The sequence below is a fragment of the Chamaea fasciata genome, unplaced genomic scaffold (assembly GCF_029207755.1).
Source record: "Chamaea fasciata isolate MVZ Bird 193981 ecotype frontalis unplaced genomic scaffold, bChaFas1.0.hap1 SCAF_4, whole genome shotgun sequence".
Lineage (NCBI taxonomy): Eukaryota > Metazoa > Chordata > Aves > Passeriformes > Sylviidae > Chamaea > Chamaea fasciata.
Genome location: NW_027094089.1, coordinates 27,593,737 through 27,612,903, shown reverse-complemented (window position 1 = coordinate 27,612,903; position 19,167 = coordinate 27,593,737). Strand labels below are relative to the sequence as shown.

At 40.6% G+C, this 19,167-nt stretch overlaps 1 protein-coding gene across 1 annotated transcript in view; it reads left to right on the top strand.

Annotated features, from left to right (window-relative positions):
• The first annotated feature begins 359 nt into the window (after positions 1 to 359).
• ANKRD55 (ankyrin repeat domain 55) overlaps positions 360 to 19,167 on the top strand; it is a 45,860-nt gene continuing 27,052 nt past the window's right edge. Inside the window, exons 1-6 of the mRNA XM_066181164.1 lie at positions 360 to 503; positions 7,417 to 7,539; positions 9,350 to 9,480; positions 11,606 to 11,715; positions 14,967 to 15,027; positions 18,622 to 18,750. Coding sequence (XP_066037261.1) covers positions 464 to 503; positions 7,417 to 7,539; positions 9,350 to 9,480; positions 11,606 to 11,715; positions 14,967 to 15,027; positions 18,622 to 18,750 — 594 coding nt within the window. The 5' untranslated portion in view covers positions 360 to 463. The remainder of the gene's footprint in view (positions 504 to 7,416; positions 7,540 to 9,349; positions 9,481 to 11,605; positions 11,716 to 14,966; positions 15,028 to 18,621; positions 18,751 to 19,167) is intronic.

Sequence of the window (19,167 nt, the reverse complement as noted above, 5' to 3'; positions counted from 1 at the left end):
GCCCTGCGGACTGTGGTGCTCCCTGCACTCGTGCTCACTGAGGCGGTGCCCGAGTGCCCCATTTCCCGGGCCGTGCCCGGGCCGGGGCCGTGGCGGGGCCGGGGGACCCCGCGCCCGCCCGAGCTCTGCACATGCTCCGTGTGCCGGCCCGGGCTGCGCTGGCACGGCTGCGGCGCCTCGGGGCCGCTCGCGGGCTTTTCCCCTGGGTGAGGACATGGCATTTTTCAGAATCTCAGATAAGCTTCCAGGGACATCCTTTCAAGAGAGTCCATAACAGACTACAATGTTTCCATCAGGCTCTTGCCTTGGCAACAACCTGCAGCCGTAAAGCGAGTTTAATTCTCTGAGAGGAAGACTGGTGACAGCTATCGTATCACTGCGTACTGTAACATATGAGATTCTACCCTGAAAACCCTGGAGGTGGCATTTTCTGGTCCGGTTGTAAATAATGAGATAGATCACAATGGATTTCAGTTCCTCATCTGTGTTTGACCAGCACAAAGGTAAGTCCCGTGCTACTAATTTCAAAATCCTCTGGTCCTCCAATGTGTCCCATGCAAATGTACTGAGGTTACTTGACAGGATCAATAACATGAATTTTTGGGAAGGATTCCGTTTATTTTGGTTTCATGTAAAGGAATTTCTTCTATCAGTTTTAAACTGGATGGATATTTCAGTTGATTGCTACAGTGATATCTAAGAATTAATTTTCAGCAGAATAGCAACGGCATCTGGCTACTCTTATGGTTAGCACTGAGAGATGTATATGTATATTTATTTTTATATTGCATATTGGTCTTGTGGTTATAGATATTAAGAACAGTTGCAGTACTAGCAAACAACTGTTTAAAATGGAGTAAAAAATTTAAGAACTGCTGGTTTTCATAAGTCTACACTAAAAGGACTAGAAGCTGGTAAGTGAAATACTTTGCTTTAGGAAATTTATCTGTATAGGTGAGTATTGCCATAATTGCTAATTTAAGATATCACTAAAATCCCCAACATGAAGGTTTTCTACATTATAAGGTTGCTATGGGAATACAAATGTCTCTTTCTTGTCTATTTTGAAGTTAAATGTTAAATTTCATGTCTTTATTTGCCAATCCAAGCTTTTATGTCTTATGGCTCAATCCACTTCAAGTGTAGCGGCATTCCTTTTATGTTCGCAAAGCAGGATGCTGTCTTTGCTTGACTATGCCTGTTGCAACAAATTTCTCTTTTAAGTCAGCTTACCAAACAGTATGTGTGCAGTGGCCACAGTTTCCCGTGCAGACCTGCAAAATACCTGAGCTGACATGGTCACACAGGCCCCACAACAAAGGGGCTGACTGTGGAACAAAAATGAAAGCAGGAGGAAAACAAGGCACTGCCCTTTGGGTAGCTGAATGCTACAGGTTGTACTTTTATGCTTGCCTACACTTCTTTGGTGAACCCAAAGTGAATACAGCCCGTATAAAGTGGTGGCTTTATGGCTGACTTTCAGCCACAGTAAAAGCCTGAGCGAGTCTTGGGAGTACTGGTCTGCATCTACTCAGCTGGAACCCCCATGTAGTGGGGGACAAGTGGGAAGTAAAACTGAGTGAAAAGAGAGAAAAAAACTACTACCAACAAGTATGAAGGAGAAAGGGAAGTGCAGTAGTAGAAGGGGGATCTGTACTGCAGGAAAAGAGACAAGTATTCCTAAATCATATGTGAATGATGTAAGGAGCATTTTTCCCAACAGTACAAAGGTGTGGAGCTGACCGAGCTTCTGCAGCTCCAAACAGCCGTTCCAACCTCTGCTTCTGCAGCACTATGAGTGGGGAGGCAGAGGTAAAACCCTGCATGCTCAGTGCCATCAGGATGGCTGCCAGGGAGCCAGTGGCAGTGGTGCCAGGAATGAGGCTGCAATATCGCCGGGGCTGGGGAAGTCAAAGCCAAGTCTCCAGATGGTTTAAGGGGCAGAGAGCAATGTAGGAGACCACGGACCCAAACCAGTTTATCCAGATAGAAGGGATAGAATTGGGAGGTAACATCTGCCTATACCTCCCCTTGCTCCTAATCTGCATCCCCTTCTGCTGCCAGGCCACTCTCCACACTGACCCATCCTAATTTCTGTCCAGCATCACCTGAAGCCTGTGTCACTTCACCTACATCAACTCTCCTGCCAGAAGGTCCCCTCACTATACATTCATCATCTCTGCTTCACCGGCGCTGCAGGAATGCTTGCTCATTAGGTGATTTGTGATTTACTGCGTGCCTTCCCTGCTAGCTGCATGGGAAGTGGATGGGGAGCAGGGGCACAAAACACACAGTACTGGGATATTGAGCTCATTGGTTACCCTGAAAAGAACACTATTCAAAATTTATATGTATAGTGGATTTTGTCTACATGCTATCTTAATGTGTTGGCACATTATTGATTTAAGCAGGCATAATTTATCATGGAGAAGGGGAATGTCTTTCATTGCAGCAATTTGTAACAATGGAAGGATACAAACTATCCTTCAAAAACACTAAATTTCTCTCTGTTCGCCGGAAAAAATAATTCAGGTCTCCCCACAAACCCTTTTTTCTCCATCCCACACATCAGAAGACTCTCCCAAGTATAAATAAAAATAAATCCCCAGCATTCCAAGCTTGAAATCATACTGTCTCTTTGCAACACGTCTTATGGTACTGCTCAATAATATCTTATAATACTTAAAATAGTAGCAGGAATGTGGGACTTACAGAAGGCCATCAGCACCAGAAATGCCTTCCTAATATTGCTTGGTTCCATTTAAATAAATGTGCTGCTCATGATTTCAAATGTTTACTAAATAAACAGTGAAGCCAGACAAAGGCCTGTACTGGTGCATGCTCTGCCAGGTAGACACAGGGATTATTACTTTATTAAGTGTTCTATAAAAATGCAGTAGTAGAGAGTAAGTTACAGTTTTCAAAAACTGCACTCATCTACCTCCCACTGACCCTTTACACTGACATGCTGAAAACAAATAAACTACCCAGTATTTTGTCCTGACTACAAGCTGTAGAAAATCACATTTAGCCTTTGGTTAGTGGAGGAGATGAGAAGGATTATGAGAGAGAGAGTAGTAAATTACATGCATAAATATTTCTTCTTCACAATGAACGTGAATTATCCTATTATTCTGTCTTCAGTTTTTAATATCTTGTGATTTATCAAGTCCAAAACCAACCATTGTCAAGACCATGTACACCAAGCTCCAGCAAATTTATTTAGAACTTAAAAATCCAATGCGCTAGAAGGCATGCACTTACGTACACCTAATGTGCATTTTCTAAAAGAATGTATCAGCCAACATCAAAAATCATGTAAAACATGCATTTCTCATAGTAGAATCAAAGGAGAATTAATTAATGAGAAGCAGTATTTCATTGCTCTGAATTCTGTGATCATTCTGTATCTCTTTTTATATGCCCCCTTTTCTGACCAAAAAAACCTACTTTGTCATGAAGAAATTATGCACTCTTAAAACGCTCCAGCTTATTTCAGATAGATTGGTGTTTAACTTTGATTGTTTCTGGGGATTTTAGCACCACCCTGTATATCATTTAATCTTTTCTTCTAGACCTTTCTACACCACTGCTGCCAACCTGCAGTTTCTCCTCTGCCTTTCTTTCTACCCAGGCACTTTAATGGATCTACTGCTTTTCTGAATCTGGCTGACACCTTCCTTTCACCAGTATCACAGCAATTCTCTAAAATGTAAAATATATTTGAAATGGGACCAGTACTTACTGGCATTTATAGAACTGCAGGATAATAATGGGAGTAACTCTAAAACATAAGAAGATGAAGAGTCAGGCATTTGGTTGTTCACAATCCCATTCTACCACATGGTGCTTGTGCCACAGCCAAGCCCCCAGCATGGTGAGTTCAGAGAGTGGGGGATACACAGCATTCAGTACTTCACTGTTGCCTTCTGCAAAATACCCACTCTCTGAACCATTCCTCTTCTGCCCATGGAGGTATCTTGAAAAATAAATTTCCTACCAGCTTTGTGCCCTTATTTCTCCATTCCTTGACAGCGTAGGCTGGAGGATGATTAAGTGGTCATGTTGTTCACCTGGAGCCAAGTCCATCCAGCACAAATGACATCCAAGCTCTCCCAGCATTTTCTGCTCTCTGTCATGTGAAGCATCAGAAGACCATTTATCTGTCTTCCTTCTCACTCACCATCCACAATCATACAGGTCAAGACACCCCACTTGAAGTTGTGTCACCCTCCAGAAATAGAATTTGTGTCAGTCAGTTTTATTCAGATCCCAACATGAGTGCTTATCCATTCCCCCTGGCCCAGGCTCCCCGGCAGGGTAACACCCTGCTCCACCTTCCTCTCCTTGCTCTAGCAGCTAGAACTCGTGGGTGGGGAAGTGGGTATCTTTGTGGCTTTCTGCCACCATCCTTTAACAGGAATGGACCCTGTGTTCTGCAAGAAGAGGGAGGGGCAAAACTTCATTTTTCCATCCATCCGTCCGTCCATCCATCTTTTTACTCCCCCTCCTCATACAAAGAATAATTGCTCTGGGGAAAGCAGACTGAGCCCAGCAGAAGCAAAAGGGGAGTGTCTTGGTTTTATTTAGAGAAAAAAGGGCAGAGACTCAGAGACCCACATGAAGGAGTGCACCCTTATCCTTATCTTCCTGCCATAGTGCCCTCCAGGTACGAAACTGCTGTGCTCAGGAGATGGAGATTTCCCTTTTGTGGCTACATTTCTCTGCTCCTGACTCACAACAGGAACACTTAACAGTACCAACGAGGCAAAACAAGAGTACAAAATTTACATGTGTAATGCATCAAAGGAGGTGAGGGCACCTTTTATTCGCTGTTTGTCTCAGTATATCTAGCAGTTCCTTTCCCAGTGCCAGCAGCATCTTCTCTGTACCATACCCACACAGTACCTGCACAGCTGTACATGACAGCAGCCATGGGAGAAGCCACATCAGTGCTCAGGGCTGGTACCCCTGTCTACCTCCAGAGACAAGAGGAGCAACACAAGCTATCAACCACTCAGACATGGACTTGTCATTAACATGTTTTTGCTGAGTCTACCAATTCTGAGAGGTATCTCTAGGTCTGACATAATCAGGAAATATTACTAACTGGACCGGTGGTAAAGTCACATTTTTTTCTTCATGTTCTAGTCACTGATGATGACTCTTTGTCAGCAATGACTCCTCATCTGTCTGGATCTCCCAGGTCCGCAGGACAAACCTTCTGAGCCAAATGAACAGTTGCCTCAGCAACAGACCCCTCCACAGAATAAAAATCAAGTTAAAATTTTTATTCACAAACTTTATGAAGTGTGTAATTTAAAATACCAGTTAGAAGAAAGAAAATAAATTAGATTCTCTTTAGCTGAGGAGAAATGGAGACAGAATCTGTGACAAAGGCAGATTAACATCAGCTTTTTAATTTTCCCAAACCCACAGAGTTCCAGCTTTGACAGACTCACCTGTTCCAGAGTAAGAGCAGATTGTGTTTCCATGGCAGCCAAATTTTGAAGTCCACAGTGTTGATTGCACCCAGTGAGAGAAGGTCACGTGGAGAATCAGACTAAGCTGTGAAGCCCAGCATAGGGCTCATGCAGGTTCATCTGAGACAACATCTGATAACGAGTAGTGTGGCTAATACTTTGCAGTAATATTTATCACTCAAAAATATGACAGTATTTCAAATATAATTTCTACCAATATGTTATGAATAACATAATATTTGATTATGATAACAGCTTTATAGTAACTTTTCAATGCTCTTTAAACTATCCCCCTTTTTTCTGCACAGCTTTCATAGTCATGCTAACCCCAGAAGTTTGACCATACAGATAAGTCACCAGTCACTTAATCTGTCTTTCCTTTGATCAACTTTCAAGTGTGATTTAGAGATTTTCTCAATCTAACAAGGTAGTGCAGTGGCTGGACAAGTAATATGTTCTGTAGCTCTGACCTTGTACAGGTTTAGCCTGGAATAGTTAATTTTCTTCTTAGTAGCCAATACAGTGCTGTATTTTCCATTAAGTATGAGACAAATGTTGAAAACAGTGCTGTTTTAGTTGTTCCTAGTTAGTGCTCACCCTAAATCCAGGACATTTCAGTGTCCTGTGCTCTGCAGCGATCAGGCGCCCAAGAGGCTGGGGGAGCATGGCCAGAAGAGCTGACCTGACCTGGCCAAAGGGAAATTCCAAACACAGACCGACATAGGCAGGGTATGAACTGGAGGGAGCTGCAGCATGACAGGCTGGGCGTCAGTCAGCAGGTAGTGAGCAACTCCACCGTGCATCACGTGCTTTTCTTGGGTTTTATTCATCTCTTTCTCTCATTTTATTACAATTATTAATCATGTTGTTGTTCTGGTGGTGGTGGTGATGATGATGATGATGTGTTGTTTCAGTTATGAAACTGTTCTTATCTTAACCCACCGATTTTACCATTTTCTGATTCTCTTTCCCACCCCACAGGGGTCAGGGCAGTGATGGAACATTGGGGTTAAACCCGACAGACCCTCAGCCATTGTGAACAGTACAGCTTACTGCAGCTGTACTTCTTTTTGAGTTAATAGGAATCAGAAACATGAGACTGTTTCTGATCAACAATGCATATTAGAGCATTTTACCGTTACATCAGATTTGACTCTGCACCAAAAAATCTACTCTTTTGACTCCTAGAGTTAAGAGGTTAATAATCCACATGAAGCCAAAGGAGGTGTATGCATGTCAAGCTTGGGACGACCAGTATGAAAGGAAGTGAAAAGCGAAGGAGCAAAGAGAATCATCGCTATTATTTCTTTAGAAAGAAAAGTCTGAGGAATGTTCCAGAACAGGTCCTGCAAGGCATCTGCTTTAAATAATAACTCACACTGTAACTGCCAAACAAAATAAACCTCTCCTGGGTTCCAAGCAATAGTCCACTTTTCCTTTTTGCAGGAATTACCAACACAAACCATTGCTGCCAGCATTTTACTCTCCCAAGACGAGAATTCCCTTGGACATTGCAGGGAAGTGAAAAGCCTCAGTTTTCTGATGGGTGCAAAGATAACACTGAAATTGAAAACACCCAAGTCTGATTTCATCCTATCTCATAAAAGTGCAGCCAGAAATATTATGAGCTAGTTCAGTTATTACATTTTTTCTCAAGTCATGTTACGTTAGTATGATTTCTTACAAGAAGTGGAAACTTTCCAGAATTTTTCTAAAGTCCTTACAGTGTCTATATTTGAAAGTTTTTGGAAGAAGTTATCATGAAAAAGTAAGTTTCAGATGACTAACAAAAACCGCAGTGCTGTTTAGATACACTTTGTTCCACCAAAAGTTACACAGTCATTTAAACTCCGTGAGACAAGTGTCATTAGTTTCACTGTTTATCGTTTGTACTTGCTCTCTGTTTACTCATGGATGTGCTCCTTCTCTGCAGCTGATGCAGCAGAAGAGATCGACTTGGCTGTGGTTTACCAAGCAGCAGCTAATGGCGACGTGAACACCCTGACTGCAGTGATCCGAGAGGATCCTTCCATCCTGGAGTCTTGTGACAGAGAGGGTAAATGAAGGCCAAGCTTGTTCCCAGGAGATCTGATGCATTGGCTTGCAAATTAAACTTTCCATTTTTTTATTCTGATGTTTGTGTTCAGCAAAATATATTTAGTAGCAGAGTTGTTCTTTGGAACAGCCACTGGAAATGCAGTTTGGATAATTCCCCTGTAATTCTAAGATATTTTTATATGATTGCAAATAAGCTGTTTTGCTATAATTAGACAGTACTGTACCATTTATTTAGTTTATCTTATTTAGGGAGATGCTGAGAAACTGTTGACATTTCAGGGGAGAAAACCCAGTATTTTTACCAATGCCAAATGACATACATTCTGCACATCTCTAAAGCAAAGGTTACAGTATGTGCACAGTCACAGTTTGAATGGTTTTGTCAAGTAGCTTTTTGCCAAAGGATTGGTTATATGATGTGCAGTTTTCTAAATGATCTGGTTTATCTGTCAGGCTGCACTCATTTTGTGTTCAAGTTACTATTTAATGTTGTTGCAATTTATTGTACATTGTCTGGGTTTTATATGCATCTGTTTCCTAAGTGAGTTTCCTAAGAACTACAGACCTCTGGAAGCTGTTCTCAAGAACAACTTTTTTTGTCAGAAGTATTTTTTAAATTGCAGTTTCTTACAAAGAGTCTATATGAACACTGCCTTTCTAATCTTTAACAGCTTTTACCAAGCCACCAATTTTTCTTATACTTTAAACCAGGCATTCTAAGTGATATGTTTAAAACATTTACTGGTTAGTAGGGAAAATTTACTCAAGACAAAATGGTCCCTGTCTGCTCATTAATGGGAGAAAGACTAGGTATGAATGGTGGGTGGAGTAGGTGGAGATGGGCTGGCAAGGAGTACTTCAGCTCCAGAACTAACTTGTTTCCTAGGCTGTCCATGCAAATGTAACTAAAGGCCGGTTTTCCAGCACAAAACTGGAAACAGCTCTTATCCTGCACGTTTGTTAGGCTCAGCATGACCTCAGGTTGAGTAGCACATTTCCTCAGCAAACTCATTGAATCCAGTAAGAATAATTATTCTTCAACTATATATGAAGTTTCTAATAGTCTTATAGTTTCTAATACTCATGTTTATTCCCAACCTAGTAATTTTAAATTACTTTCTCAGATTCTGCAGGAAAATATCATGCTGTTTTTCAGCAGTTAACAGAATAAAAGGAAGAGGAAGCAATTAGTGATACAATACTTCACAAAGAAATTTGAGTATTAGGTTTAAATGTAGGTTTCAGGGGTTTTACAAACCAGAAAAGTTTTGCAGGATATTAAAAAAGTTCTTAGAAAAACAGGAAATAAAGTACCCTAGAGCAAATCCAGACTTCTAATTAAGTTGTTCTCTGCATAAAGGGCCAACTCACACTTTTATACCTTTGCAAGGGACACAGCTTGATTTCATAAGCCATTTGAATACACAGACAGAATGAAGCTGGGGTTTGGGAAAATTAGAAAATCACCATCTGGCTACTAGTCATTCTGAAGAATACCAGTGTCCAAAATGGTGTACAAAGCCAAAAGTTCATTTTGGGAACTTACCAACAGAAAAGCACTTTTCCCTCCAGAAGCAAAGTGGACGAGGCAAAGCTTTTGCTAATATAGTCATGCTCTTTTTAAAATCAGTGGTCAGTGACTGTCATAGAAGTTACTTCCTGGCTAAAAAATAGCTGAGTACAACTATTGGACAGTTGTCAGAGAAAGGATTTGTTAAGTTGTCAGCGTTCACATTAGAAAATAAGAAAGTGTATCTTACAGACATGACAAAATGAAATTGTTAAATAAATTTGGCTTTCTTCCCCAGGTTGCACACCTTTGATGCATGCTGTGTCAGGACGCCAGGTTGACACAGTGAAGCTTCTGTTGAAGATGGGAGCCAATATTAATACTCAAGATGCTTGTGGACGTACCAGTTTATCTCTGGCAACTTATTTGGTACCAAGACTTGGGGGACAAGGATGGAGTGAAGGGAGTAAACGAGCAGACCGAATAGGATTTCTGCTTGTACTATAGGCGAAAAAAAAAAACATTTGGTTCTAGACAACACTGGAATTGGTTTTTAAACTTTACTATGATGCAAAGCTAGAGCAATGATTATTATGGGAGGATCAGGACTCCTGTCAGAGACTCCTGTCAGAGTGTCCTTTCTCTTTTGACTTATAAAATTAGTGCATGATATGAGGATCTCACAAGAAAATCACTTTTTTTTGTACACTGAAAGTCCCCCCTTGATCTTAATATGCAGGTTGACTTCTCCCCTTTGCATACCCAGCATTAGATATTTATGCTCAAGTGAAGGCTTTCCTATCTCAAATTCTGGTGATTGCAGGCATGTGTTCCTGCACACCGCATGAACCAGGGCATTGCTTCTTTTCACGGTAGTGTTGGACTTTGGATGGCCAGATTGAGAACCCAAGTTCAAGGTGCTGCAGGTGCTGGTGCACTTCTTCAGATCATAAATAATCCAGTCCCCTGATCAACCTACCTGCAAGTAACAGGAGGGGCAGACATCCCACTGAGACATTTGGGAAAGGAATTGTACTTCAGAATCTATCTGAAGCAACAAGGATAGTCCTCTTCTCCTTAGTCTTCTGCTCCTTGCAGGAGGTAATTCAGGTTGCAGAGAGAAAGTGGGGACCAAATTAGCCAAGCAGACTGGGCTTCCATTATTAATTGGACAGAAAGGAAGGAGGAGTGTGCAGCCATGGCTGCACAGTATGAGTTAAGCTGGATGGCTGCCAGCTCATTTAAACAGACACTGTGGCAGCCTAATTAAATGACATCCCTTGCACCTAGTTTCTCCCTGAAAATTCAGGACAAAAACAATGTTCCTGCTTAGCTATGCAATATTCAGCCAGAAAATAAGTGTAGAAAATAACAAAACAGGCATCCAGTGCAAGGAGTATGCCCCGCTTACTTGAGAACAAACATTTCCTCTGCAAGATATTTTTTAAAAATCCCATAGTAAGTGTCACGCTTCTTTTTTCCTTCCTCTTTTCCTGGAGGGGAAAAAGTATTCTTTGGAAAAAAAAGAAATTACTGGAAAAGATTTAAACCACCCAGGCTTCTAAGTTTCCATTTCTGTTTCTGTGAGGGATATAACAAGAGGTCCAGAGAGAATTTGGCTGTAACTTTTGTCCAGACAAATGAATTCAGGAGAGTTGCACAGTCAAGACTGCAAGTGGTATTTGGTGGTCTTGTAATTCCACCAAGACCTCCAAAACAGGGGTGTTCTGATTCCACCATTCCACACATTTCCCTCAGAAATGCTCATAATGCCAATCCAAAATAGCCCATATGGGAGGGAATGGCCCTTATCAATTGCCTGCTGAGGTTTTAACAAAAGATTTAAACTCATGCTTGATTTTCTTCCGACTTAAGTATATGCTGAAAGATTTATGCAGTCACAACCAGACTGTTTACTTGCTTTTATGTTGAGGTAATCAATAGAAGGTTTTAATCCAAGAACTGATTCATCCCATCTGTTTTGATGCTATTTTCAGTCTAATGCTATCACTCATACAAACTTCTGCAAAAACATTTGTAAGACCACACTCTAAGGCTTTTTACCATTGATTTGCCATCCTTGCTAAAATCTAACAAACAAAATCAGATTGAGTGTTCATCTTCTTGGTTTAATCTGGCATGATTGAATTCACATGCAATAATATGTGTAGCATTTGCTGGTGGTACAGGAATTAGCAGGTTTTTAATCACTGTTAGTACTTGCCACAGCTGCAGGAAGAAAAAACCCAAACAAACAAACCCAAAACCACACACACAAAAAAACAAACAAACAAAAGCAACAACAACAAAACAAAACCAAAATACAGTGTAAATTAAACACCTCATCAGAGAAATGAACAACTGAGGTAGTTGGAGACACAACTCCAAAGGGGAACTACTCTCAGTGCTTAGAAAACTCTACTGAGGAAAAAAAGTCCAGTTCCTCTGCTGATAGAAATGGTTACAGTCACATGTGAACGCCATCACCAACAAGAAAAGATCTGGCCTTATACTTTTCCCTTTCCTCTTTGATATGCTCTAATTTCTTTTTTAGGGCTGGCTGGAAGGCTGTGTCAGCCTGCTTAGGAACGGTGCTAAGCAGAACATACCCGACAAAAACGGGAGGTTGCCACTCCATGCTGCCACTGCAGAGCCTGATGTGAGGTATGTGCCCAGCTCCCACAGTTTTTGCTGGTTGAATCTCTCAGGTAGCCAGCAACCCAAGGAGAACCCAGAGCAGGAATAATAGTTGTGACAGCCTGTGACCCGTGTCTTTGTTTAGTGGTTACTGTGAAGGGGGTAGAGAGGAGGAAAAACATCGTGCAACACCTGTGTACCAGAGCTCAATGGCCAGGTGAAGTGAGGAGCCTGTTTTAATATCACAGTAGCTGGAGGAAGGAAAATAAGAGAAGTTGAAACACTGCATTTCCCCTGCGCAACTACCTTTCTGTCCTACCTACATGAAATATTACAAGACTCCTTCTCCGGTCTTCTCCTCTGAGTAGCACACCAAATGTGAGAGAAGTTTTCCACAAGACAACCTCTCTGAAAATCCCCCACCATAAAGGGGAAGTTAAGGATTGGTGGTCTGGCTCATTTTTAACTACTTTTACTGAAGATAGAGTAACAGCTACAGAGTGTCTTCACAAGAACTCTTAAGGAAGATTCTCTTTTTCTGATTCCAGCCTGTGACAATAGGAAGGTTTAATAAATTTTGATTTGTACATCTGAATAAATTCACTCAAAACACTCCCCTAAGTAAATAATGCCTGAAGGTATAGAAAGTGCGTGAAGACATTAGAAACAGGTAAAACATTCAGTACATGCAATTTGTTCATGTGGCTTAATCAGAGTCTACAATTTTGTTGCTGTAACCATATCAGACCAGCCCAGACATCTGGTCATTTCTGCTTATCTTGTTCTCCAGCCTTTTTTAACAGCTTTATTCATTTTCCACATTATCCTTGCTTTTCATGCATCATTTGGAGAGAATAATATGATATTTCTGCAAAGAAAGGTCACTATCATTAAACAAAACCAACGCAAGAAAGAAGACAATGTTTGTTCAACACCACACATGTTGCTACTTGAAAGGGAATAGTAATCTTCTCTACCAGGAACACACTGGGTCCCCTGAATGTTTTTCACATTCCCCAAGGTTACAGACAGACCTTTCTTTGCTCTGCAGTTTTCCTTTTCCTCTGTCTTCCCACTGGGTTTGCCCCATGCCCAGACACAGGCCTGGAGCACTGATGGGGAGGTTTTTTCATCACAGTTATTGTCAGTCCCTTGAATCCTATGTCATTGCCAAAAGGGAATATGCAGTGACCAGTTGTGAAATGATTTTGCAGCTAAGTTAGAAAGCTGGCAGTCCACTGCTACAACCTCACATGCTGGAGGCAGCATGGAAAGACAGAGACAGTTCATGTATTGATTTGATGATTGATGTATGTGCTCAAGTGCATTGCACAGAACCTAACAGGGCAAGGTGGAAAGAGAATCCATTCCTGATCTATGCCTTTAAGAGAAGATAGCAGAGAAACCTCAGTTGCTTGGTTGGGTATTTACATATTTAAATGGTAGCACTTATGTTGCCATCATGGTCTAATGGTGTAACTGAGTCAAAGTTCATTTATGACAAAGATTCTAGTCAAATAATGAGATTTCTTTCACATACAGTGCTGTCATATCTGGAGTTGAACCACAGAGCCCTGTATCAGATTATAAAACTATGTGATAAATGGGTTTTACAAGCTTGCTCTGGTTATCTCTCTTTTTCCTCACTAGTCAATATTTACCAAGACCCGTTTTCAGACACTGAATTTCTGTGATTCTGAGTAGTTTTCTAAATGACAACATAATCTTTCTTCACTTCTACAAACTTCTACCAAACCAATCACAACAGTCCTAGTACCATCTTTTTCAGAGTTCCTACAGTATGACCCCATTTAGAAGAGGCGTGAACACCTCTTTTCTACAAGAATTTGTATCCATATGCAAGTGGATTTGAAGTCAAAGCAAAAGCCCTGTGCTGGGATCTGCCCAATCATCACCCTTTAGGGACTTTAAACAAACCCTAAATATGGACTTCAACACCTGAGGAAGATGTTACCTATAGATAAGATTTTTCACCTGCAGAATTGTCAAAATCACCCCTAACTCTAAATATCTTCTTTTGAATAATTTACATAGCTAGTTCTTTATTACCAGTAGGGAAGAACAAATTTGACGTGAAACATTCTCAGCTTAATCCAATGCACACACCTGAGCATAGTTCAGTCCAGAAAATACACTGTAAGTGGTTGAATATAAAAAGCAGCAAAACATATTCATTCCATCTCCTCTGCATGGGAATAAGTGCAGGATTTTACACATTTGTTTCTGTGTTATCTTTACATTTATCAGATTTCCTTCCTTTATACTTCATTATCTTTTACTTCCCTTGCTAAACAGCATGTCTTCTTCATGTCCATGTTCCAAAGGTTTCTAGCAAATTTACACCTTCACAGATGAGCCACAGATTTGCACAATGATCCAATGAGGATACATGCTTCCTTTTGCTAGAACCCTAAAAATGGTACATCCATATTAAGAGTGGCTTTGTTACAGCATGTGACTGCATGGTGTTTTTCATTTCCATGGTCCAGGCACATACATGATCCAAACACTTAGCATCCTGCTATAAAATACAACCATCTTTGCCAAACCTGTAGTGATTTCAGAACATCTTCACAAGATAGCAAAAGGGAAAGGAAAGGTTAAAAATATTATTGTACTTGAATAATATTTAATGTAACTACTTTATTATTCCCTCCACCAGAGGGGAGCGTTTGTAATCCAATATTCTATAAAATGTGAATCTGTGCATTGCTGTATTTTATGCCATAATAATGGCTCTATTCCAGCAGACATTCTGTAAGGCCTTGTAAAATACTGGGGTTTGTGTGTGTAAACATACAGCAAGCATGCATATACACACATTTGCACACAAATGCGTACACTACAACACATTACTCCAGGAGTTAAATGGAGTGAAAAATCCTTAGAGGAGCTGGCATCTCTGTTACATTAGAACATTATAAAATATATTGGCAGCAAATTGCTAAGCTGCCAAAAACTGCACACATGTACAGAATTATACATTCTGATTCTAGCCCAGCAGTGAGCACAAGTGTTATTCTGAGTGGGTCTTCTTTTAGTTCCACAAGCTTAGAAGCTCTAAACTTCTGTTGTTACCATAAGCCATAGTCCTATTTATTCTGCTCATAACACAAAGCTCAGACCTAAGATTCTGACCTGTGTCCATTACTAATACTGATTTTTCATAAAGTTGCACATTTTGTTTTTTAAAAAACTGACAGTTTTTCAAGTTTAGTCAGGAGTACAGCACACTGATTATATCATTGCTTCCACAGGCTTCTGAGCTTGCTTCTGCAGCAGTCAAATCTTAGTGAAATTAATCACCAGGACAATGAGGTGAGTGAGCTTGTGCTACAAGTCACAGTCCCTGGCACTGAGGGCATAGAAGCCATTCAATTTTACAGTAAGGCTATGCACTAGTCAAAAATTTCTATAATGCTTTTGCTGAACTCTGCAAAGTATTATCTTATTCTTCCTTCTATACACTATGCACCTGTAGGCTAAGTTTTTCTCTATTCAGCCATGTATGAAGTACCTTGAATCTGTCTCTTAAATCATTTGTCAAGACAATAACTGCCCTCGATTCTTCTGAAGTTAGACACTGGACTAAATCTTCACCTTTAACCAATCATAAGTGTTCATGGCCAGGCTGGATGCAGCTCTGAGCAACCTGGTCTAGTGGAAGGTGTCTCTGCCTATGGCAGGGAGGTTGGAACCAGATAATCTTGAAGATCCCTTCCAACCGAAGCCATTCTATGATTCAATGATTCCTTGATCCCATCATTCAACTGCTGTTCTCAGGAAAAGTATTAGAGAGCTGGCATTACACTGAGCAGTCATGGAAGCGCAAAAATTTATGCTGTTGTCTTCCATGTGGAATTGTGTCCTGCATATATATATATATATATATATTGTACATAGGAAAGAGTTAACTTCCCATGTGTTTTTCTCCAAATAGAAGCCAAGACACAAGAGAGATTCTGAGTGTCTTTCCATATGTTTCTCTTCATTCTAACAGTTGCTCAAGGATATGTCTCTTTTCCACAGTGCCAGAATGGCCAGAGGGCTGTTAATTTTTCATCTTCCTTACCCACTGAAAAGTTGGCAGACCCTGCTCACAGCACCCTAAACCAGACATATGCATTGTCTTCATGTTGAACTGTGTTGCTAATGAATTGCATGGAACGGTGAATCATTGTTTCATGCCATAATATTTTGCTGTAATGCACTGCTACATGCAATTCGGAACTTTTGGTCCAGCTCATTGTCATTTGGCCCTGACAATATATTTGTTTAAGTGTCAGTACTAAGCCCTGAATACTCATGTTTTCTGAAAAATGTGGATCCTCAGAAATGATTACAACTAACAGGGCTGTTCTCTTGGCATAAGTAAAACACTTCAGTTTTCCCATTTGACACTTGAGAAAAACACCCTGATGAATGCATGAACACATAAACGGAAATACATCTGGAGGTTTCATAGCTTCCACTACTGTGTCTTTCTGTGGGTTTATTAGTGAAGCCTGTGAGATGACAATGTGAAGAAACAATCCCTGTAAAAGCCTTGAATCTGAGCAAAACAAGTGTCATGCTATATTTCTCACAGCCATTTCTTGAGGTTTGTCCTTTTATGTCCCATACTGCTCCTCATTTTTTTATAAATGTGCAATTGTTTGGCTGTCTCACCTCTAAGATTGTATTCTGCTGGACTTTCAGCTTGGGCAGTTCTGATACCACTCTCATGCTTCCACTCACCAACAATAGTCTCTCTACCTACTGATGCCACTCCAGGATGGCAGCATAAAGCACAAGTGGCGTGGGCTAGGTGGCCATTGCCCACTGCAGAAAGCCCACATGAGTGAGCAGCTGCTACAAACAGTTCAGTGCTCTTTGCTCAGCTGGGCACCCCAAAAGGACATGTGGAATGTACAGAGTATTAGAAAGGAAATGGAGAATAAAACAGGAAGCTCTGTTTGAATCCTTTGTACAGCCATATGGCTACAAGAGTAAACTGAAAAAAAAAGATACACAAGAAAAGGAACAGAAAAAGGACTACAAAGATGATAATGGTTATAGAGCAGCTTCCTTACATGGGTGGGCTAACTAGAGCAAACTATAAAAGGACTTTCAGATTAGCAGCTACATCAGAGGAATGATATAAACCCATGGTATCATAAATGGTGTAGAAATGAAAAGATAATTATTAACTGGTCTGAGTTTTTTGCATATAAAAAGTGGGGACTTGTACAAAAATTATCAGGCAATAGTTTCAAAGAAAATGAAAATAAATACTTTTTCAGAAAATACATTGTGACCCTTTAGAGGGCTGGATGTCATACCAAGTCTTTAGTCTGATTACCACGTACTAGGTGGCAGTGTATTGTCAAGCCTTGTTTCTTTTATTTTTGCACTAAGCATCTGCTACTGACTTCTCCAAGTTTTGTTGCTGTACTATAGAGATTTTTGAAAACTATCCAGTTTTACACTCTTCTTCTGCTGGCTACCACAGTAGAAACAGAGAGAAAGTTAATTTTTCAAGGAATTTTTGGCCATATCAACACACTGAGAGGATGACAGAAAGACAACATGGTACACTGTAGTTTCTCCTTCAATAATTTTCATGCTTTCCAGGACTAGTGACGAGTACTCATTTCCCAGCTGGAAATCACTTTACTGAAGCCTCACATATAATGTGTGTCCATCAACAGTACTAACTCTCTCATGTCTACTGACATCAGTGGCAGAGCTCCCATTAATTTCAGTTGATGCAGGAGTATACTCTCAATTTTGGTTTTACAAAACCGAAACCCCCACGTTTAAGCCTTGTAAACCCTAAGTAAAACCAAAACTGCTCTTATTCAACTGATCTGTCTTGTTATCACCCATATCTAAACCACATGGGAACTTAAAAGTCTTATGAGATTCATGATGAGTGAGAGAAATGAATGCTAAGGCATTCAAGCTTTTAGTCAGAAAATCACTGCAAACATCTTTAATGCACTGATAAGCAGTCTGCATCAATATAGCTCATACTTTACCTGGGTTGTTTCCAACTGGCTTTATTGGGGTTCTGTTTCAAGTTTGAATTGGTTTTCCACTCACCTTTTTTTTTTTAATGCTTTTTATCCTTTTGGAAATCAGGCAAGAGCCTTGAAATGCTTTTTTTTTTTTGGTAAGAGAGAAAAAAAATCTGTCCAAAGGAAAATGTTATCACACCTGAAAAGCAGTTTGTTAGAAACATAATAAATAAGTCAATTTATACAGAAAATCTTAATTATTATGGATATAGAGTAAAATAAGGTGAGTGTAACAATGTTGAAGGTGCAAATATAGGTCATGAATTCTCTGATCCATTGAGACTGACTGGATGCAGCTAAGATGGAATGAAAATGCAGCTGAATACCTTACCATTTGCTTTATTTTCTCCCTGAAGGGTAAGTATAAAATGTTTATATTGTGACTTTATTGTGGACATCACTCTGTCACTTCTTGCTGACTAGTGCCAGCTGCAGTAATAGCTTATAATATTTATTTTGGCTAAAAGATAAGACCAAACACAAACATCACACTATGTAATGCTGAAGCATCAGTCTAAACCAGGCTTTTCTTGCAGGATTCAAGCTGAGCAGTGGGGAACTCTACCCCCAGCCATCGTGGCCCTGACCACATGTTACTTATAACAGGCTATAGGCACATATGAAGGAAGCATTTGTATTTGTATCCATTTCTTGTAATAATTCCAAATAGCTAATGGCTTGGTTCCCCCTTGTGACTCCACTAATTCAGAATCTGCTACTATTTAAAATCAAGATGAAGAGGGAAGAACTTGTCCACCCTGGATGGTTCCAGGGCTGCTTAGCTTATCTGCAGAGACTTGAAGGGTGCTCCTGTGAGTGACAATAATTTGCCCTCTGGGTTTGTGGCTTACAGGGAATGACTTCACTCCACTGGGCTGCGTTCCACAACAGACCCCAGCACACTCAGACTCTGCTGCACAAGGGAGCAGACCCGACTCTGGTGGACAAGGACTTCAAAACAGCTCTGCACTGGGCAGTCCAGGTGAGCCCCAACACAGTCCCAGTGGGATGTTTATTGAACTGTGTTGGCTATTGTGGTGTCCTAAATACACCTAAGGAAATAGTTTGGGCTGTGGAACAAGGAAATTGGATGCTAAGAATGCCCACTAAGCTCCAGCATTTTGCCAGTGAGTATGGATCAGGGATCTATCTTCTTGGGAGACCAAGGCATACCTAATAGAGGCTTAGCCCTGTTGCCCTAAAGTTCTCATTTATTTCAGTGGGACTACGTGTATGCTTCATGTAGAACTCATGCCTATTTTTTTTTTCACTAAATCAGGGTTGCAGAAACCAGCAGCTTACTTGCCAAAGAAAGGCCTTTGGGAATGAAATAATGTAAACACAAGTTAAAACGCATTTTAAATGCTACAGCTGTGAAATAATTAGCTGAAGGGTTCAG